This window comes from Amphiura filiformis, chromosome 18 (genome assembly GCF_039555335.1).
Source record: "Amphiura filiformis chromosome 18, Afil_fr2py, whole genome shotgun sequence".
In the NCBI taxonomy this organism is placed as follows: Eukaryota; Metazoa; Echinodermata; class Ophiuroidea; order Amphilepidida; family Amphiuridae; genus Amphiura; species Amphiura filiformis.
Window position 1 is genome coordinate 26,151,790 of NC_092645.1, and position 22,950 is coordinate 26,174,739.

At 34.9% G+C, this 22,950-nt stretch overlaps 2 protein-coding genes across 2 annotated transcripts in view; both read right to left on the reverse strand.

The window, feature by feature from the left end:
- LOC140140048 (uncharacterized) overlaps nt 1-21,623 on the reverse strand; it is an 83,893-nt gene extending 62,270 nt beyond the window's left edge. Inside the window, exons 1-4 of the mRNA XM_072161860.1 lie at nt 21,548-21,623; nt 20,882-21,006; nt 18,041-18,340; nt 17,365-17,559 (exon numbers count right to left, since the gene is read on the reverse strand). Of these exons, the coding sequence (XP_072017961.1) occupies nt 17,365-17,559; nt 18,041-18,340; nt 20,882-20,957 (571 nt within the window). The 5' untranslated portion in view covers nt 20,958-21,006; nt 21,548-21,623. The remainder of the gene's footprint in view (nt 1-17,364; nt 17,560-18,040; nt 18,341-20,881; nt 21,007-21,547) is intronic.
- LOC140139598 (NLR family CARD domain-containing protein 4-like) lies at nt 7,667-15,796 on the reverse strand. Its single transcript, XM_072161302.1, has 4 exons — nt 15,403-15,796; nt 13,687-13,881; nt 13,083-13,277; nt 7,667-11,853 (listed from the first exon to the last, which is right to left on the reverse strand). Exons 1-4 carry the CDS (start codon nt 15,794-15,796, stop codon nt 8,447-8,449), a joined length of 4,191 nt encoding a protein of 1,396 aa, XP_072017403.1. The 3' UTR covers nt 7,667-8,446.
- Nucleotides 21,624-22,950: the final 1,327 nt, after the last annotated feature.

The window sequence follows — 22,950 nt, forward strand, 5'->3', positions numbered from 1 at the left end:
GTTACATTTTAATTTCAAAATGCCTGACAAGTATGTTGGAAATGCGTTAATGAAATAATGTTAATAACGTTTATCAAGTGCACCCGCGGCTATAATTTGCTCAACAGTTTATAGTCACTTTTTTGTCTTAATCCTGTACTTTATGGTAACGTATGTTTCATTTCTTAAAAATACGGTCTGAATTTTCGAATTTCCTTGGAGTTCTTTCTCAAATACATAAATCATATGGACCTGAAAACATTACTATCATAATAGCTTGCATGATAAACAGTATATTTAAGGACACTTTGGTTCAATTTCAGTGTTTGCAACGACTAAGGTACGTGTTAACATATCGGGGTAACGTAGGTTTCACGAAACCTTGCGACATATTTCGATGGTATTTCTAAAAGCTCAAAGTAGGCCATGACATTTAAATTTTCGCTGCTTTGTATCAGTACAGATTGTTGCTTCAAACACGAGCCATGCTCCAACTGAATGCACGTCTGGTTAAGAATGAGCAACATTAAATATCAAAAATATTTCATCTGCGACACAGTGTTTTCACCATAAATCCCTCAAACAACCTGCGGTGGTTTATAAAAGGAATTAATGCGAGATTAAAAAACATTGCCATTTTTCTGAGTGTAGTCTGGTTATTTGAATATATAAAAGCAATTAACAATGGAAATTAAAACATTCGTGAAAATTATAATTCAATGTGTGCGACGCGATTTTTTCCAAGTACTGCCGATTTATCGGTTTTGACCAAATTTATATAAAAGTCAACTTACGTATGTGTGCCCATATGTGATGCGATCAAGCAAAATCAGTCGCAACTTGGAAATATTGCTTTTGAGATAATAGCCAAACAAAGGGAATATTTCTTTTTGTTACCAGTTGTTTTGGAAACTCTTTAATTGCTCATATCTTTGCAACTGGTTGTTCAATTTCAATGAGATTTTCTGCAAAACGCAGCTTTGTGAATGCTTTTTACTATCCTATAAGAAAGTGAAAATTCAATACTTCCGGGTTCCGACTGATTTTACATCACATTATGTTGTGGTGAAAGTTGCACTTACCTGAAAATCGCCTTCTGCTAGTCTTGTTTATATTTTAACGATCCGAATTAAGGTGAAATTAATTCGTTTTATTCCTTTAAAATAACGATGCACAAACCAAAATGGCGACTGAAGCGGGGTACAAATGCATACCTTGCACCCCCGTTGGCACCTTTACAGCTAAACTGAATAACGTACAGGCCCAGCATACCAAATCAGTGACGTTAACCTTGACTTTAGGCACGCATCACTGGGCAGCTTCAAATTATTTTATTACTGCCAGCACCGAGAAGATTTCATTCACATGCAGGCCCGTGGCCAGGTGGTGCGGGATGCACTCCCGATAAATCGGCATAATTCTAATGGAAGTTGATTTTAAGGTTCCCGTCAGGGATTTTTTTAAATGAGGAGATCACTTTTCATTATGCATTATTCATTATCCATTATTGCAAAGAAAAATCAATATTTGGCCAAAACGTTCACAATTTTAGATAAATATACCCCAAGTTGTTCATTTGTCTGAATAGAGTTCAACTTGATTGATAAGATCAATCTGCTCACTCTATATATTATGGTAGGCCTACATATTATTTTTTACATAAGACATTACCTTTCAACAAACGAACCAATTCAGTCATTGATCTCGTATAATCAACACAAATTGAATTCACACGTTTTAAGACTAGTCGATTATTATAGATGTATAAATCAAATATTGGAAATAGGACAAAACAATCAGAGATCAGAAAACAAAATGAAAGTAATGATTATTTCTTGTCACGGTGATATAATTACACAGGCAATGGTGGTGACACACTGAATTAAGTTTAGCACATACAAAATGAGGATTTTACTAGGATTCAAAACGTATTGTAATGCAAACAGCAAAGCGATGACATAAAATCCTCGTTTTGTATGCGAGGACAAACCACCCATACGTTTTCACACGAATGTATAAGTGGGTGAAGAATCGGGAGCAGGAAAATACACTTTCAAAGCTCTTATTATTCCTGTCAATGCTTGGAATGGAAGAGGAATAAAAGGAAATAATCTTACTAGGACTGCTCTTAATGAGAATTCCGCTCCTATACTGACGTAATAGAACCAGATGGTTTCATCATCCTTTGGCGGGGACGTTGGACCTCAATTCACATAATATGTGACAACTTGTTTGGGTAGAACGTTCTTCTTTACCTTCACTAAGAGTTATGTAAAAAATGTATTTATTTTGGGGTGGTTAGCATGTCGTCGATATAGTTTTATACAAGTACTTAATTACACCATCACGTATGAGTCCATTTCCGTACCTTAACATATCTTTTATATATTTTCCAATAAGGTAAGCAAGTCAGTATGGAATTAATGAGATGAAAAAGACAACAGTTAAAACACACCACTGCTCAGAATTAACTTGAGATTATTATAAATGTCTTCTTTTATTTAACATGGATGATAAACTTTTCACGTAGTAAACGCTAAGTAAAACAGCAGTTGCTTACATTTGTACCTACTGAAATGGTATGTTAGTACTACTTGACTCGTTTTGGTTGTTGAAATATTTGTGTTTGAATGAAGGAAGGTGATATCGTTAATTTCAGCTTTATTCCACAGTGCCAAAGCAAAAGAGAAACTCCTGTACTTTACGATCATAATTATTGTGTCAAGTTGATCACACAATATGTTTAAACAAACGTGTTTGAAAAAATAAAAATCTTAATTCATGATCTAATTGTGGACAAATATAATTTTTATATAATAATGCAAAAATAATTTATGACCAACATGTAAACAGTCACTCACCGAACGACCGTAGAATATACAAAAATGTATAAAAATATAATTCTTTTACAAACCAGACAAGCATTTTATTTAAACATAAAGATAAAAGTTAAACATAGATCATTCACAATTGCAGAAAAATCAAAAGAGAAAAAAAAGCCAACATTCACCCCCTCATATAGCACTAAAGTCCATAACATGTAATGTTAATTATGGTTAATTTGAATTAAATAAAGTCTGCACAAAAAGTAACGCAGCTGTTATAAATACGCCTATAGCTTCAGAACTACAAATCGTGTCCACGATATTTCTACATATAGAAAGAAGGGTGATTTATTTACGCGCATTTTGATACCCCATTTGTCAAATGTCGTTCAATATTAACAACACAGTAGTGCTTTGAAAGAAAAATACCCGAATTTAAAAGTTGCAGTTTACAGCGATCAATGGTTATGACGCAAGCAGCATGGCACGTAAAACCCTCCATTTATCTTCGCGCTGACTTCAAATCAACACAAATAGCTTTAACTTTTAAATTCGGGAATTTTTCTTTCAAAACACTGCTGTGTTATTAATATTGAACGAAATTGGACAAAATGGGGTATCAAAATATGCGCAAATAAATCATCCTTCTTTCTATGTTAAAATATTGTGAACACAAGTATTAGTTCTGACGCTATAGGCGTATTTATAACAGCTGCGTTACTTTTTGCGCAGTCTTTATGATTAAGTAATGAGTGTAATTAAACAACTTAATGCAATAGACAAGATTATATGAAACGATGTTATATATAACGTCAATCAATGTAAACACACAATTCATGGTACTTACAACGAAATAACTCCCAGAGGGGGTTGGAAAGCCCAAAATTAATAGTTTTAACACTTTTTTGGCATCAATTGTATGATTTGATTTTGCAATTCTTGGGGTCTTGACAGCCTGGTTCCTTTTCAGAGGATGATTTAAGTACTACCCAACACCCCACTGGGTTAACTTGCAGCTATAGCATAGCAGTGTGAATGAACATGACACCACTGTTCTACCACTGCATAGGGGTACATGGTTAAATTTGAATTTTTACAGTTTTATTTACAATAAAAACGCTGTCAATATGCTGGTCGATGTTATGTTATCTACAGAAGGTTTGAATTATCCTTTATAAAAACATCACTTTTGTTCTGAAATCGACCAATTAATAATGACACACTCACAATTTTAAAACAACATCTTTTGTACATAAATCAATGGGATTTGAAAGGTTAAGTGGCAGTTGAAACTCTGATGATTACACTTTTACAATGCATGATCGGAAGTACTTAAATCATCCTCTGGTTGCTTTTATTGCAACATAGATGTAACTGTTTCCCTCACAAAATAACATACCCTCGTAACACTTTCAGGTTTAGATAAATTGTAAGAATTTTAATTCTTAAAAGAATTTAACATAATGGCAGTATTATCAAATATTTATATGGCTTTGTTCCAGGAGGTAGGAATAACTTTCTTGTATTTGAATCAAATGTGTTTAACATTAATCACGTTGTTATATACTTATTGCACATACAAACATCACAAATATAATTTATACAAAATCTCCTTACAGGTACACAAACCAACAAACTTGAGACTCTCAAAATACATATCGGAACTTATAATTATTTAACCTAATTGTCCAAAATTAGAGATGATACAATTTGAAATGACAATACATTTAAAAACAATTGTTAAAAGTGTCTAGCAAATAGACACGTCTCTAAACATAGACATAAAAATAATACAAACACGTGTCTTGGCGAAAGACATTATGTGACTATCCACCACGAATGTGCTGTAATGTCGGAAGAGTTTGTTTTGAAATATGGCACATTGAACCTCTCAAAAAACAATAGAAAACAAAGGATTTACGAACTATTATACTGATTGTTTACTACCTTGCAAACAGGCAACAGTGGTATGCAATATAGGAAAATTAACCTGTTCAATGTTTCAAAAAGTGATAATGCTGACATTACTGCCCATTTGTGGTGGACGGTCACGTTATTTATATCTTTGTCTAGACTTGATTATAATTATCACAAATCTACCACAAAAATAATATGATACAAAAGCTCGTATCTCCTTACAGGAACCCAGACCAGCGAACTTAACAATCTCAAAAAGAATGTTGAAATTTAAAATTTCACAACCTGATTGTAATATTAGAATAACAATGCATTTTGAAAGCTACTTCAAACATAGACAATAAATAAAAGAAACATTTGACGAAAGACGGTTTTTAAAAGACACATTACACTCACTTGAGACACAAGACATAATATGAAAACGTGTCTCAAACTGGCTTCAAATGACAGATGCACGGACGCATGACTCTGTGTCTTGTATAGAGACGCGTCTATATGATAAAGTACAATGATTTTGTGTCTGCACGGATGCATGACTTTGTGTCTTTAAAGGAAGTCTCCGGCAATCACAACATTATTCCGTATATGTTAGAAAAATAATTATCAAGCACGAATCACATGGTTTTATTTAAAACAAACTCACAGTGACCATAAAAACGAATAAAACATCCGTTTCTCAACACGCGATATTCAAAATTCCCGGGCGCTGAGTGCAATGACGTTCCAGTAATACAATGAAGGCTGACGACAATTGAACACAAATAACCATTACGTCATTGCACTTAGACAATTTCGGCGCGGTAATTGTGAATATCGCGTGTTGAGAGCCGACTGTTTTTATGGTCAATATGAGTTTGTTTTTATGGTCAATATGAGTTTGTTTTAAATAAAACAATGTGATTCGTGCTTGATAATTATTTTTCTAACATATAAGGCATAATGGTATGATTGCCGGAGTCCCCCTTTAATACCCTACCTAGAGACGCGTCTATCTGAAGAAGTGTCTCAAACCAGTCTTCAAGTGTCTTAGATTATGTTTTCAGGCAAGGTACATAATTATGTTTTATACGATTGAAGACATGTTTAATTGCATGACACATTTGCAATTCATGAGTTTTAACAGTACATATAGCAAACAATGAGTATGATGAAAACTTGTTACCATGGCAATGAGAAGAATATTGCACATAAGTCGTTTTTGCAAGAAGAATTAACTGTAAAAATTACAAATTGACAAAATTTCCACAAATAATGTCATTGACTGTATATAAGATATCAGTCCAGAGCTGCAGAACGCATTGTATTTTTGGGAGGGTGGAGAGTAGAAATTACATTTATACAATATATGATTTTCTTTTGATATAGGAGAGTGATTTTTTTTTGATATAGGATAGTGATTTTTAGCTCCCCTTTGTTGACCATTCTCTCCTTACATTCTATTGTAAATGCTCTAAAAGGCAATGTCAAATTTAGGGGGAAAGTGCCCCCTCCGTGGCCAACTTTCACCACCAATTTAATTCTAATTACTAGAAACATCGACCAAGGTCAAAAGGTCTTTTGAATTTGCACCCTTTAAAGATTCACATTTAGAATCAATTCAGAATTGCATGTCCAATAAAATTAATCACGCACATTGTTTATTATTGAAGACCGACTTTAAAAGACTAGTTTACGTCTGACGTCAGAGCAATGGCGCGATGTGAGTGGTTGCTGACCTGCGCAGTACGGCATTTTTGGTCTGGTTGTCAGGACGTCAGACGCAAACTAGTATTTTAATTCGGTCTTCAATTATAGAATATTTTACGTTTTAAATGCAAAAAATACCTAATAAATAAAACATTAGCGGTTCAACATAATGTATGAACTATTATTGAAGTAATATATACATACAATAAACATTGAAGTGTGAATAACAAGTATTAATAGACAAGAAATACAAACAATACTGTCAGATATATAAAACCATTTTGCTGGCAGCCGATGCTGTCAACAAAATTCAAATATTATTGCATCTGTTTACTGCTGCAGTAGATAGGTAAAAAGCAGTGTATGAACAATAGACCAAAATAAATATCAAGAATAGGCAGTTAAGTAATACTTCGTGTGTGCTATCAGCAGATGATAACAAATGAAAGAGTATTATCAGCAGCAGCAGAAAATAACCAATAAATACAATACATACTATTAGGAGTAATTAATTAATTAATCAATCCTCAGAAGCACTCCTCAGATTCAGAATCACTCCTTCTGAGGAGTGAGGCCCTGTGGCCTTTTTCGCTCCCATTTTTGGTTGAGCACTTTACCTTTGGATGATTTCAACCATCTTGGATGTATATCTTGGATTTATCTATTTACTATTAGGAGTAGACATCAAATATATACAATGCTATATTACCGTCTCTTAATCAATATTTTCAGCAATAGACTGTAAATGTGTATCCTATCAGGATATCAATAAATACAATAAATACTATCAGTAGTAGATATCCAATAAATAATATACATAGTATAAACTGTTTACAGCAAATATACACAAAACTATCATATCTTAATCGATGCTGTCAGCAGTAGACAGCAAATATAGTGAATACCATCAGCACTATATAGCGCAAATAAATATGATACTATCAGAAGTAGGCAGCAAATATTATACAACACTACCAGCACACGAAATCACGAATACAAATAAATACGATGCTGAACATATTGAATACCATCAGCACTGTATAGTGCAAGTAATTAAAATACTATTAGAAGTGGGCAGCAAATATATATACAACACTACCAGCACACAAATACAAATAAATACAATGTTACAGAAGCAGACAACAATTATATTAATATACTCTATATTTAAATAGTAAAAAATGTAACACTAGAACTGGACAATAAATAAATAAATATTATAAATAACGCTGCATCAACCATTCTTAAAGCTATCATAACGGAAATATGCACGGTCTCGTCAGCAATTGAGCAAATGGAACTGAATCTTTTCATTATTAGTATCTAGCCATTGAAAATATGACCACTGTGGTATCATTGCGTTTTGTATACATCGAGTAATCAAGCTCGAGTTATACATTACTGTAATTTATATTAAACAGACAAACACCATCGCAAATACTAAACGTCTATAGCCACCTATAAGAGGATTTGAACATTACGTTAAAGTCAAGTCAACTATGCACAACTTTTCTTTTAAGTTATATGCATAAGTAGCACAGAAGATTAAATAAGTGGCGTTTTGCGCCTGATGAGTAATCTCTTTCCAGATGACAAGATATATCAAACAGTTACCCCACATATATCAAACAGTTACCCCAAGATATATCAAACAGTTACCCCACACAGAAACAATATATATCCAAATTATCCGAGTCTGAGCAAGTCATGTATTTTGCCAGCAAGTAAGCGGTTTTAATTTGAAACTACGATAATCACTTTACACGCCATGATTATACACATTTTGTTTCGAAGTCGATTAATGTTTTACCAAGGTCAGATAAGCGACAATATAACATAAGGGTACACATATTTAAGTCCTTGTCGCATCATGTTATTCACATTTAATATAGCCCTAATATATATTATAGCCCTCTTGAGCACCTTTCATTAAAGGATGTCGTATATCTCATCGTGCATTTGACTTTAATTTTGTTACTGCAATGCTTGTTACTGCTTGCAATGATTGCTGATATTAATTTTCTTTCAATCCGGAAAACTCAATTCTTATGATATTTACTTGCTACATCCTGCACTAATTGCACTTCTTCGTGGTTCATTTCCATAACCACAATGTAGTCTTGTATTGTATTTCCTATTGCATCAAAACAATCCTTGACACGATCACTACACTTACTGACAGGCCCGTAATTAAAATGCAAGTACTGTAGTTTTGTTAAATGGTGAATGTGTTCGAACAAAGCATCAACAGCAAGGCTTCCAAAAATTGACCCATAACCAGGCCAGAGATCAAGGTGAGTCAGATTGGGCATTGAAACAAACCTCTGTGATAGTTCAATAACACCCTCGTCTGGAATATGTGCATTACTTAAGTTTAATTTACTCAACATGGGACAAAACTGTAGTTGCTGTGCTAGAGGTCCTATTGCCATGCCTACACTATTGCGTGCCACATACAGTTCTTGCAGGTTGGATATCTTGGGAAGAAACTCACTCAATATTTCAATGTGATCTTCCTTCAGCTGGGTATTATCTAAATTCAAGCTAGTTAATTTGGTGCAATACTGCAGTTGCTGTGCTAGGGACTCTATTGCCAGTCCAACAATATTCTCAGACACATTCAGTTCTTGCAGGTTGGTTACCTTGGGAAAAAGTTCACTCAATATTTTAATGTGATCTTCCTTCAGCTCGGTATTAGATAAATTTAAGCTTGTTAATTCGGTGCAATACTGCAGTTGCTGTGCTAGAGATCCTATTGTCATTCCTACAGTGTTCCGTGACACATTCAGTTCATGAAGGGTGGATATCCTTGGAAAAGGTTCACTTAATATTTGAATGTGATCTTCCTTAAGCTGGGTATCAAATAAATTTAAGCTTGTTAATTTGGTACAATACTGCAGTTGCTGCATTAGAGATTTTATTGCTATACCTACATTATTTTGTGAGACATCCAGTTGTTGCAAGCTTGATACCTTTGGAAGAAATTCACTCAATATTTTAATGTGTTCTTCCTTTAGCTGTGAATTAGATAAGTTTAAGATGTTTAATTCGGGACAATGCTGCAGTGGCTTTACTAGAGACTTTATTGCCATTCCAACAGTATTGCAGGACATATTCAACTTTTGCAGGTTTGAAATCTTGGGAAGATGCTCACTCAATATTTTAATATGTTCTTCCTCTAGTTTGCTATCTGTTAAATTCAAGCTTGTTAATTTGCTGCAATACTGCAGTTGTTTGACTAGATGTCCTACTGCCATTCTAGGATAAATGTTTGAGACATTCATATTCAGTTCTTGTAGGTTTGATACCTTGGGAAGATATTCATTCAATATCTTAATGTGATCTCCCTTCAGCTTGTCTAATGTTAATTTTAAGCTAAGTAATTTGGTCAAACACTGTTTATCAGTCAACATTACTCCAAGCTGATCAATGGGGTCATATTCTGAAAACGTAACACTCACATCATGTACATTTGATATATATCTTAGTATATCGGTAACAAAAGAAACAGATAAATGTGGATTGAAAAGGTTGATCGATTTGACTGATGGGTGTATTTGCTTGCCCAAATCATATTGTACATTGCCATGATTGTTATCAACTTCTGAAAACTCAAACTTCACATCCTCAACATTTGACATACATCGAAGTGTATCACCAACAACAAGCATTGATAAATGTGGATTCTCAAAGCCAATCGATTTCACTGTTGATAGTATTGAAAATCCTAATTCAGACCTAACGAAATTGTGAAACATTGATATTGCTTTAGGATATTTGTTAGCTACAGCTATTGTGAATCCATCATCAGGAAATATTAATTTGAATGCTTTACCTAGTGAGGAATTCAAAGCACCACAATGGTGGCTCTTGTCGGTTATGCAATCATTCGCTGGTGGATCGAATGACGTTGTTTTACTCATCCGTTTTCCTTGGTAATGCTGCCTGATTTTCAAATGTGCTAAAGTGTCATCAACTCTCTCCCCACCGTCGGACATGTCTTGACTTTCATACAACAAAGTCAAAATATTTATTATGTTTTTTGTACTGCCCTCTGGTTTATTATAACCAATACGAATATCACTTGGACAGGAGTTCAATCTCTGGCGGTTTCGATATAAACTTATTACAAACCGTGTAATGAGTACTAACCCGCTCTTCTCAACTAATCCAAAACAAAATTTAATAAGATCAAACTTGCTCATTAAACCCGTCCATGATTTAAATCGACTCAGAATCTGACTGAACTGATGGGGACCTGTAGTATACAAATTAGTCCAGTACTTTGCAGCACAGAATTCTTGAAATGATTTATGAAGGAATGTTACGGCACTCTGTGTACTCAACTTGGATCTCAATCGTTCCCTACTAAGTAGCCCTGTTTCGCACCCCAACTGAAACGAATCCTCAAAGTCGTTATCAGTAAATACAATCTTTTCAGCTTCTATATTTTGTATTGAACATAAACCATCTAGTGCTACCTCACCTAATCGTGATATAAATTGCTCAAACTCGCCATCAGTTTTGCTTTTTAAATTTACTTTTTTACCACGCCTGGTGCAATACTTTCTCCATAAAAAGAAAATAAATTCTTGGTATAGTTCTGTTTGAGTATCTGGTAATTTTTGCCCATCTTCCCAGAGCAGACACATTAACATTAATATTACTGGTATCTTTGACAAATAGATAAGTCTTTCAGATTCTTTAATTCTTTGTTGTAGCCCTTGGGCCATATCAATGTTGCCATTAAAGAATCTTTGCATATACAATTTGACATTTTTGCGTGAAAATCCCAACACATCTACTACTACATAGCTTGATTGATAATTTTGCAAATCCTTGTGAGGTCGAGTTGACAAAATTGTGTAACAATCCCGGAAAGATTTGAAAGTCAGAATTTCTTGTAAGCTCCCAACTGGGTTAGAAAGATCACTAGCTGAATATTCATCGAAGCCATCCAGTAGGAGAATGATTGACTGCGGATGTGATTCGATGTATTTTGTCAGGCCATCTTTGGACACTTTAGTGTTGGTTTCAAAGATTTGCTCAAATATTTCAACAATCAAGCTACGATTTTTAACTTCACGTAAACTTAATATGAATAACAATTCAAAGTTGGCGAGTGGAGAGCCATTCTTTTGTTCTGCCCAAGTGTAGGCCAATTTAGCTAACAAAGTTGACTTTCCACTACCAGCTACTCCCTTAAGTAGTATCCGTGTTTCTGGTTCGTTTTGTGAAGACTTAATACACACAAGATCTTCATTATTTGTCAGCTGTGTTCTACCTTTCCCAGACCTATTTTGCAACTTCAAAGTGACATAAATGTCATTCATATCTCTTGACTCGTCACACCATGGCAACAATTGCACTCTTCTCATTTCATGTCGGTAGTATTTGACCAACTCTTTCTTGCACTCTGCCAAGTTGAATACTGGTGATGTATACACTGTTGGTAATGAGAAAACAAACGAAACATTTAGCACTAGAACTGCATGTTTTATAAGTAAGAAAGCAAGAAAAGCAAATATAAGATAAATCTGACAAAATATTATTACAAGTTCACTTTGAAAAAACATTTGGCATAAGAACCAAAACACAAATAAAATAATAATCTGTAATCCTTCTCGAAAATACGCTAATGTTTTGCATTTGGAGCAATTTTCATTGTTATCATTAGTTAGTTATTTAAATCTTTGCAAGTTCTTCTGTAGTTGTTTGTTCAAATATTAGAAAAAGTCGTGACGTCGCACCAGGAAATGTATACCTAGCTTTTTATTTATAATAATTTACTCATGATAACTGATATTTTATCACGAAACATATTATTTTTCATAATAATTGAAACCTGGAGACTATTACATACCGGATATTTGGCTCGTATTAAATCAATTATTGAAAAATAACACTTTGATGTTTTGCAAAAGTTCATTATACAAATCATATATATACATGTACTTTGAAAACGTGCTTGAGTTATTGTTGTTAATGACTTTTGTACCATGTGTACGTTTTACAAAAGTGTTGTTGTTTCAGCCAGCTTTACAACATAACTCAAGAACCACAGGACCTATAAAAGTATATCTGTGATATTTGAATTCTTCTACACACTCGCTATGAAATGATCAATGCAATTTTTGCCAAAGCTCAATACCATTCGCAAGATGATGTGAACTTCCAAATCGCAACAGTTTAACATAGTTGCTAACCTTAAACAACATGAACTATTTTTTGCATCTTTTTGTCAAATTTAACTGTTTAATGGCGTCACCCATCAAATCATTAAAATCCTCAAAGAAAAATAGCAACCTAACTAGCATTCAAAGTTATGCCATATCACTTAGATTTAAAAAAAATAGAGCCCTGCAAGTGACTGACATAGGAGACCTAAATTTCAAAACTTTGTCCAACACAACATAGCTTGTTCCGATTCCAGTTTCGAGCACAGTTATAGATCAATATACATGATATAGATCAACAGAAAAATAACCCCCTCCTCACGAAATAAGGTAACACTGTTCTTGTTCTATTCAACCCAACACACATTATAAGCCTTATTTAATATAGCAATTAAACTCAATTAGGCCTACTCTAATGCTGGGTGTAATTTGAGCGATTTAGAGATGCACCTGTTTTATACACCCATTTATGCGCTGAAAATGTATTAATTGTTTTCACCTTGTTGCCCTGATGAAGTTGTAGGTGATGTCTCTATTTGAGTAGATGATAATGATTGTGAGTGATGAATATGCTGATCTGGGGTCATCTGAGGTGAGTTCTGACAAAAACTTTGTGAAACTGGTCCATGTATTGGTGGTATAACATGTGCTTGCTGTTGCAATGTTGTGTTTCTTCCTAATGGATGATGATAACCTAACAACAGAAGATAAAGGTTGAGGATTAAGTGAGAGAGCGAGTAAGAGAATGGGGAGAGACTCGTCTCCAAGTTCTCTGTTTGCGCGTAGGCCTACACTCTGATATTTTTTGCAAGATTTTTTTTTTTTTAATTGGACGTTGAATGTACAATCTCATGAATATTGCTTGACAAATTTTCCAATATGTCAGCGCTCAAATCGGACACATAGATGAATGGATGCAGCAGTCCTTTTCTATTCACCATAACACACTGTTCCATTGACCCTAACACACTCCAGTATGAGCCCTTTTTAATATTGCAATCAAACATAATTCCGACAATGTTGGGTATCAGGTATAACCCATTTATGTGCATTTCATGATGCATAGCAATCTTAAAATCGCTCAAAAGAGATTTATTTTTCACCTTGTTGCCCTGATGAAGCTGTTGGTGATGTCTCTATTTGAATAGATGGTAATGATTGTGAGTGATGAATATGCTGATCAGGGGTCATCTGAGGTGAGTTCTGACGAAAACTTTGTGAAACTGGTCCATGTATTGGTGGTATAACATGAGCTTGCTGTTCTAATGATGTGTTTCTTCCAAATGGATGATGATAACCTAAAATATAAGAGAAGATGAGCGGATTAAGAGAGTGAGGGGAGAGGGACTTCGGAAAAGGTTCTTCTATGTTCTCTGAATTAACACGAAGTTGTCCGGTGTTCCATATGGATCACATTTACTTTTTCCGCGTTTGCGCGTACACTCTGATATTGTTTGTAAGATTGGGTTGTTGTTTTTGGTTGTCTTCAATTGACTCACCAAGTCTTTTATTTCAACAACAACAAAAATAGAATCGCATAATTCCTAAATGAAATATTGTGGCTGTGACCCGACAGCTTTATGGGTACCAATGAGGCTAAACACTATTTTCAACACTAAAATCGCTATTGATCCAATTTGTCACAATATTTGATTAACGTTGGCAATATAGGCGTGAATAACTTGAACCGGAGCCGATTCATATACTGATTTATTGGTGTAATAAATAATACTTCTACTAATTACTAACTACCAATGTTTGTCTTTGTTTTTGTGTGTGTTGTTGTTGTTGTTTTTGTTGTTGTTGTTATTGTTGTTGTTGTTGTTGTTGTTGTTGTTGTTTATACCCTTTACCAACTGAAGTACTGAAAGTTGATGGAAATTGGGTAATATCGTGTTATAATTGTGTTGATAACTATAGAAATAATATCATGGCTATTTTAGTGCCAAACTGCATTTTGTTAACTTAAAAGGTCCCAATCATGTGTCGCACTGATTTTGAACAATCATCCAATTTCGATCTTGGTTTTTAGTACTGACAAGAATAACATCACGGTGATATGGCACTAATGGACACTGAAATTGACAACAGATATATTTCAGCAGATTGCTATGCCATATTATATCACTCATACATAAATTCTAGACAGTTCATTGGTTGATTACCATTTATCATTTTTACCATCAGCCTCTCCGTGTGATAGTTTTTACCATCACGTGCTTTGCCGTAGTGCGCTTGTGCCAAGCCGTGTGCGCTGACTCTTAGACTCGCCGATTTAGTTATGGGGTGGACCCCAAAATGTGAAGTATATCACGGCAAAACATGGTGTTATGTTGATGAAAATATGTATTTCCTACCTTAAATTGTATTACCATTGTATTAAATATTAACTGTCTTAAATTCGTGTAATGGTCGAAATATAATCACTCGGTGAAAGATGGATTGTTCCATTCCACTCGCCGTTCCGGCTCATGGAATGGAACAATCCATCTTTCATCTCTCATCTCTTTCATAGACAGTTAATATTTGTATACTGTCACGCTTTTGATTAAAATCTAAATAACTATTTTTAGTGTGACTTCAACCTATTTATCAACATCAATAAAAGCATGTCAGCATTCGCACACCATTTAATATTCCTCTCCATCTGACTACCCCAGGAGCATTGGACAAATGTGGCAAAGAATTAAACTCAACTTAATTACAATAAAGCATCGTATTAGACTGAATGTACGTTTTTTCCAATATACAGCAAATTAAGTATACCATATAAAAAAAAGAATTTGTTATTGTTAAAAACGAAATAAATCGTGACTTACAAGATGATGCTTGTGCCCCAAGTTGCTCTTTTGGGAGATAATTTTGATCATGAAGCTGGCGTACTGGTGGATAATCAGACTCTACGCGATGAGATACATTTGACAGATCAAACGATGAAGACTGTACGGGATATGAAGGGACTCCTTCACCTGTAACGTGACGTGTTTGATGATGAAATTGAGATATTGGCTGTTGGAGTCCCGTTATACAAGCTGTTGAGGATAATGAGGATTGAGGGGAGGAGTAGTTGTAAGAATGTAATTGCGAAGTACGATGTATCTGTGGTAAGTGAGGTGCTGGGTCTGGTGGTTGGTTTGGCTGCAAATGACGATGAGGTCCTGAGAAGGCTTGGTTTTTGACCCGTGTTGATAATGGATCTGGAAAGAAGCCCATTTTAATCCCATCAATTATTAGTATATTTCATGGCTTGACATTGAACAGAAAAGAACGTTGCCTCTATCAAATGTGTATCCTAATGCTACACAACTCAAATTTGTTAAACATTTTTTATCTTAGAAAGTTTAAGGAGAGCAGGGAAACCACAAAAGAAAGTTTATCTACACGGGGCAATGGCTATTGCAAGGCTCATCTTATTAGTACCAAAGTGTATATGGAGGTCATGACAGACATACTACAACAATATTTCAAGCAAAAATTCATCATGTGGAAGGGTTTTAAAGAAGTTTAATTTTAGCTCATTAGTCTTATTGTAGACCTGGCCAGATAATATTCACTTACCAGATGCCGGTGTTGTTGAATAGTAGTCTATATCAGGTCGCTGATGCATGTGTTGTGGGTTTTGTGAGGTACGAAATGTTGATGACTGGGCAATTGAGGGCATTAGTTCACTCGAACTGAAATGTGTTCGTGGGAAATCAGCTACTGGTTGCTGGAATCCTGTCGTATATGACGTAGTTGACAGCTGGGTATTTGGTAAAAATGAGGATTGTCCGATAGGATGAATCTGGTGTGTATGGAAATATTGGCTTGTGTGTGGTACCAAAGGGTGTTGATATCTAGGGTATCTAGAGGTGGTGGGTGTCGTCGCTGTGTTTCTTGCAATTGATGAATGATAATCTGGAAAAAAATAAATTAATTAAAAACATTACTTTTCATTATTTCAATCCACATACATTGTACTTGACTGTATAAAGAAACCGGAATTCAGAAAGCACAATAACTTTTATGGATTCATGTCAAGAAGCACATGGAAGCAACCCAGTGTTAACACGTGTTTACATAAGGGTGATGCAATAATTATGTGTACCCCCGGGGTGGTTAATTCTCAAAATGGTCTGCCAAAAATCGCTTGCCCCCCTTTGGTCGTGCCAAAAAATCTTTAACCCCTTTCGACGTGCCAAAAACCTTTTGCCCCCCTTTGACGTGCCAAAAATCTTTGCCCCCCCTTACACATGCAAGATTTTGGGGAACCCGAATTTAAAACCTTAAAATGTCGTATCATATAATGCGAGCGCAGCGAGCAGGAAATTTTGCATATTTGAACGTGTTCCGAACGTTTTCCTACGCCTTTTTAGGGCGTAATATAAAATGGTACACAAAATATCTGTGCCAAAAATTGCTTGCCCCAACCTTTCGACCTGCCAAAAATCGCTTGACCCCCCCCTTTCGACCTGCCAAAAATGCTTCCCCCCCCCTTTTGGCCTGCCAAAAATCTTTGCCCCCCCTTATAATTCACCACCCCGGGGGTACACAGAATTATTGCACCACCCCTAATTTGTCTCTAGTATCTGGGTAGAAATTCGAATTACCATGACTGTATTATTTGTAGCTGGTTCACGTGATCGTCTAGATTGGCGTAACGTTGAGGTCCTTTTAAAAGATTTAACATTGTAAATCTTAAAATGTTTTAATCAGATCAGGTAAGTCTGAAAGAATTCTAGACGAAGGAATGAATCCTAACTAGGGTCCTCTTTCCAGTTAAATAAGAATGAAGAACTTACTCGTGTATTCATTGGTAAAATCAACTTGCCGTCCATAGTACGGAGTTGTATTACTATTAGACGGCACTTGTTGCGTGGGACATACTGGATATGGTGCTCTGGATGGTAAAATATGAGAGGAGCTTCCCGGGTGAGGGTATAATGAGTCTCGCTGAGGAATATCTCCTGATAGTGCCGCATTTTGGTTTCCAAACTCTGACAAAAATGTAATAAAGGGGTGATATTTAAATGAGAACAAAATTAGAATCTGGTAGTGCACTTTGGGATACAAACATGATACAAATGTTTGCTGTAACTCAATGAATCTACATCCCAAATCGAAGTGATTGACGCATGAAGGTGAACATAGGGCGCATTACGATATAATAATGATAGTGCAAAAACACCGAATAGGTGATTGCAACACACTCTGTAATATATTTCACTTTACACATCGCACACGTCGTCGTTAACCATGTCTTACTGACGTGTGTTTTGGTTACATACTTTAACAGAAACATTACAACAACGTACTAATTCATTTTACAGAACTGAAACCCGGGGCTGAAACCAATGGTGGTCACATGGTATAAATGAATTAGGCCTACATTAAAAGGTTTTTTTTCATTTTACCAATATATTTTCACAATACAGCACATTTACACAATTAATTTACTTTAATCGTAAAGGTTTGTACCTGAAGGACAGGAAGTCCATTTTCTCACTAGCATCTCTTTGGCTTCGATTAAGTTGCACTCTATCAAGGCATTAATAATCGCCTTTCTCGTAGCTTTCTCTCCGTTGGATTGTCGCCAGAAATGTAAAACTTGAATTGACTGCAGTTTAAAATCTCTGGTGTCTGCCATGCGCTCGGCATACTCAATATCTGAAGTTGTTATACCAAGTTGATGGAAGAGGCGTTGTAGTAGGTTGCGTCCAAGATGTGTTTTGTACACCACGTCATTTATATCATTGTCAGACACCATGATAACCATACCTACAGAAAAACATGGTTATTTGTATAATTATTGTGTACACTGATGTTTTTGAAAGTTTCTTTTCGACACGCATAATGGTACACACAGGTTTCAAAAGAAATCCCCCCCCCCCCATTTATTTGCATAACTTGACATACATTTCTCAAAATCTTTTGGTTTTGGTCAAAAATAATCATATTTTCCAAAAATGATGCTTTCAAAAAAAGTTGTACTTCTCAACATCCCATATGACATTCAACCTCTTAGTTCAACCAATATCGCATGACCATTTCTTCTTTGACTTGTACGCCTTTATCCATGAGAGCCATTGCTCTAGATCTCTGCACACCAAATTGTGACACTTTTGGTTAAAAATGACAAAAATCCTTAAATAGCGTAACCATTTCCATGAAAACGGAGTAGAACACGCGAGTTACAAATTTGCCAACACGGCAGGGAAAGATTCTCCAGACTGTCCTGAATATTAATTTTGATCCATTTGAAACATCTGTTCTACGAAACCGTTAAATAGAGCACTTTGGGTTTCATGGCCTCTATATTGATATCAATGTATTTAGGTGGATGTTTGGATCATAAAAGGAAACCACAGACCATTTTAGCATGAATTTTTTTTATAATTTGGATTTTGCTACTTTTTTAAAAAGGCCTAGTTAGCAGGGTGGCCGCAATAACAAGTCTTAGAAAAGATTTAGAAATTTGCAGTTTTGGGTTATGTGTGTTATGTTGTTGTTGTTTTTTGTTTTTTGGGTTTTGTTTTTTTTTTACATTTTTTTACCAATAACATGAACATGGAAAATGCATGTCACTTGTATTTTAATAACCATTAAAAACTACATCTCTATAATATTCATGCAACATTATTTTGGTGATTTTGATCAAATTTGACTAAAAAAGTTAATTTTACATGATAAAATTTTAAAAATTTAGAATATTTGAAACTAAAAGTTTACCAATTTATTGATACGATTGTGTATATCAAAACCTCAATCGTGGAAACTTCCTGAAATCTAAGGTTTAAGTCAACATAAAACGCATGTTTTCAGCATTTTGGCTAAAAACATATATTTTTTCAAATTGTTTTAAAAGTTTTCTTGCTGTACAGAAATGATTAATGTTCTTGATATTAAAGTGTACTTAGGATAGTTGCAGAAACCACATTTCCCGCCATTTTCAGTCGATTTGAATGGCACTCATTACAGTACAAATTGCCCAAAATGGGCGTGGGTGTTGTCATAGTTACTTTCACATATTTTAATTCTACAACTGCCTTCAAATTGAAGTACAAATTCATAAAATAATATAAATTTGTATAGCAAACAAACCATAATTAGGATGGAAAAAAAAACGTTCATTTTATGTTGACCTGATATTTGGATTTCTAGGTTTTCTCGATCGCCATGTTATGCTATAAAATATCACGCGCCAGAAGGCGACTTTAAAAAGCTATGAGACAAACTTTCTCCCCGATTTATAATGTGAATTCTTGATTTAGTTAGCCTACTTATAGATCTCATTGGCCTACGTAATTGTCCAAAAGATTGCTGTATTGCCCTTACCCATCCCAAATTTGACAAAATCATTGGTGGATGATTTTTTAATATATTTTTTTAAAGGAGTATTTCATGATCCTAGCATCCTCTTTTTATGACATTTTTCAGTACATATCCACGAAAAAAGCATATTCCCAAAATTTCAGTTGATTCCGATATTGCGTTTGCGAGTTATGCATGATTATGTGTATTACACTGCTCCATAGACAATACGTTGTAATTTCGTTCTGGTGCACCAGAACGAAATTCAAATTTCACGATATCTTTGCTAAACGAATTAATCTGCAAGAAATATTTTGTACATAAACATTATGTAGCCAGAGGTTTCCAGTGATATAAAAATCTCAACTTTTTTGAGAAAAGTTGGGGATGAGGCTATGGATCACGAAGTGCCCCTTTAAATAATTGAGGGAAAAATAAAAATAAAAATAAAATGTCAAAATTTAATCAAACAGATTTGTTTGCTGTCAATACAGCCAAAAATTTGTTGTTGTTTTTTTCTCTTTTACAGTTTAAAATTAATACTTGAGTTATGCATGATTATGTGTATTACACTGCTCCATAGACAATACGTTGTAATTTCGTTCTGGTGCACCAGAACGAAATTCAAATTTCACGATATCTTTGCTAAACGAATTAATCTGCAAGAAATATTTTGTACATAAACATTATGTAGCCAGAGGTTTCCAGTGATATAAAAATCTCAACTTTTTTGAGAAAAGTTGGGGGATGAGGCTATGGATCACGAAGTGCCCCTTTAAATAATTGAGGAAAAATAAAAATAAAAATAAAATGTCAAAATTTAATCAAACAGATTTGTTTGCTGTCAATACAGCCAAAAAATTGTTGTTGTTTTTTTCTCTTTTACAGTTTAAAATTAATACTTGACTTCAAAGTGTAGGTTAACAATGGTTGAAAAAGCACCGCCCGACCCTATGCAACATTTTCATGTAAGGACAACACAACATTTTCTAAGCCCACGCATCTTACCCATATCAAGTTTTCTTCTTTTCGTTGTATCTTCTTCTACTTCTTCCTCTGATCCTGTTACACTTGCCGTTGCCATGGTTCCCTTTACTCGGATTTTCCAGGCTTTGCCAAATGGAGATAGTTAGCTGAAATAGACGGTTATATAAGGTTTCATTTACACTTGTTCGTTCAGTGTTTCCCCACACTGGAGAGTGTGATAGTAGTTGCAACATTATATCTGGGAGTAGTTGCACAAATCAGAAGCTTTCTTTTTACAGAATTTTCAAGCTATTGCGACCAAAGATCCCAGATTTATTATAGAAAGAAGAAATCTTTTATTAAACTGAATACATGTCACATGATGGGCGCCATGTTGTTTTATACACGTTTGTCTAGAAGGAAGTAAAGTCACAAAAATAATTCTTGCACAATGCACTGACCAGACATCGACGTTGAAATCATAATTTTAACAATTGTTTTACTTTACCATTATCGTTGATTCATTAGTTTCCTTAAAAAAACAATCAATCATATTTTTTTTTATATCGCGTAAGTTATATATAATTATTTGCATTATTTCGTTAAGCATGAATCATAGATAAAAATCAATTTTGAGAATGTGTTCCATATGTAGTGGACTAACTTATGCGTGTCCACACATTTTGCTGTGGTAAAAGTTTCACTTACCTGGAAAGCTGGAAATCGGCTTCTGCTAGTCCTGTTATTTTAACAATCCGAATTACAGTGAAATTATTTGTATCCCCATATTTATTCCTTTAAAATAACAAACTAAAATGGCTGATTACAACTCAATGACGTGGATAAACATAGATCGCTGAGCTAGAGCTGGTACGTTGCTGTTTCATTGACAATCACACACTGAACAAGTCATTACGAAATGAATGGACCTAACAAAATCTGCATCAAATACAACTAAAAGGGTAAATCATCGGTTCAGTGAGCAGGGTGCTATATCCTTATCTACCTCGATGGTACAAATGCACACCTTGCACCGTATACACCAAAACTGAATGATAATGTGAAACCCAGAATACAAATTCAATGACGTTAACCTTGACTTTGGACACGCTTCGCTGGGTAACTTAAAAATAATTATTACTGCCAACACTGGGACGATTTCATTCAGTACATGTACATGCAGGCCTGTAGCCAGGGGGTGCGGGATGGTGTTGGTTCAATGCGCAATTAACACGATTTACAGAATGCAATAGGTCCAAAAGAACTTAAGCGAATCTGTTTTTAGGGAAAATTGGTCACAGTAGTGTCTTTTCCTCTTATTTCCTATTATTCCTGTCAATACATGCTTGGAATGGAAGCGGAATAGTAGGAATTATCTTACTAGGCCTACTTTCCGAATTCCGCTTCTATACCGACGTGAAGGAAGCACAGGAGGTTGCATCGTCCTTTGGCTTTGATGTTAGACTTCAAGTCACATAATATGTGATAACTTGTTTGACAAGAACGTTCTTCTTTACCTTTATGAGTTATAAAAACGTATTTATTTTGGGGTGGTTAGCATGACATGGATATAGTTTTTTATACTACTTAATTACACCATCACGTATGAGCCTTCCGTACCTTTACATATCTATTAATATATTTTGCAATCAGGGAAGCAAGTCAGTATGAAAAAGACCACAATTAAAAACACACCACTGCTCAGAATTGGGCTATTCCAGATGTATTCCGCACCCCACCCCTATAGAAGACATTTAACAAAAAATACAATTCCAGCTGGAATTGAGATGTTCTAGAATTCCAGCAGTCATTTTTAACACAGATTCCGGCTGGAGGGTATGGAAGACATTGAGATTAGGTGAAATTCCGGCTGCTAAAATTAACAAAAAAAAAACAAGAGTGGGGATTGTGAATACTCTCAATCATCTGGGAATCATACAATGAGAGAATTAATTTAATCTATTCAACCAGATTAACGTACCTTGGAGCAACCAACATTGCGTGGGGATAAGAGTGGGGATTGTGAAAGGTCATGATGTGCCTATGGAAGACATTCATATTTCTTAATATTCCGGCTGGAAAATGGTCAAAAATGCTCCAATTCCGGCAGG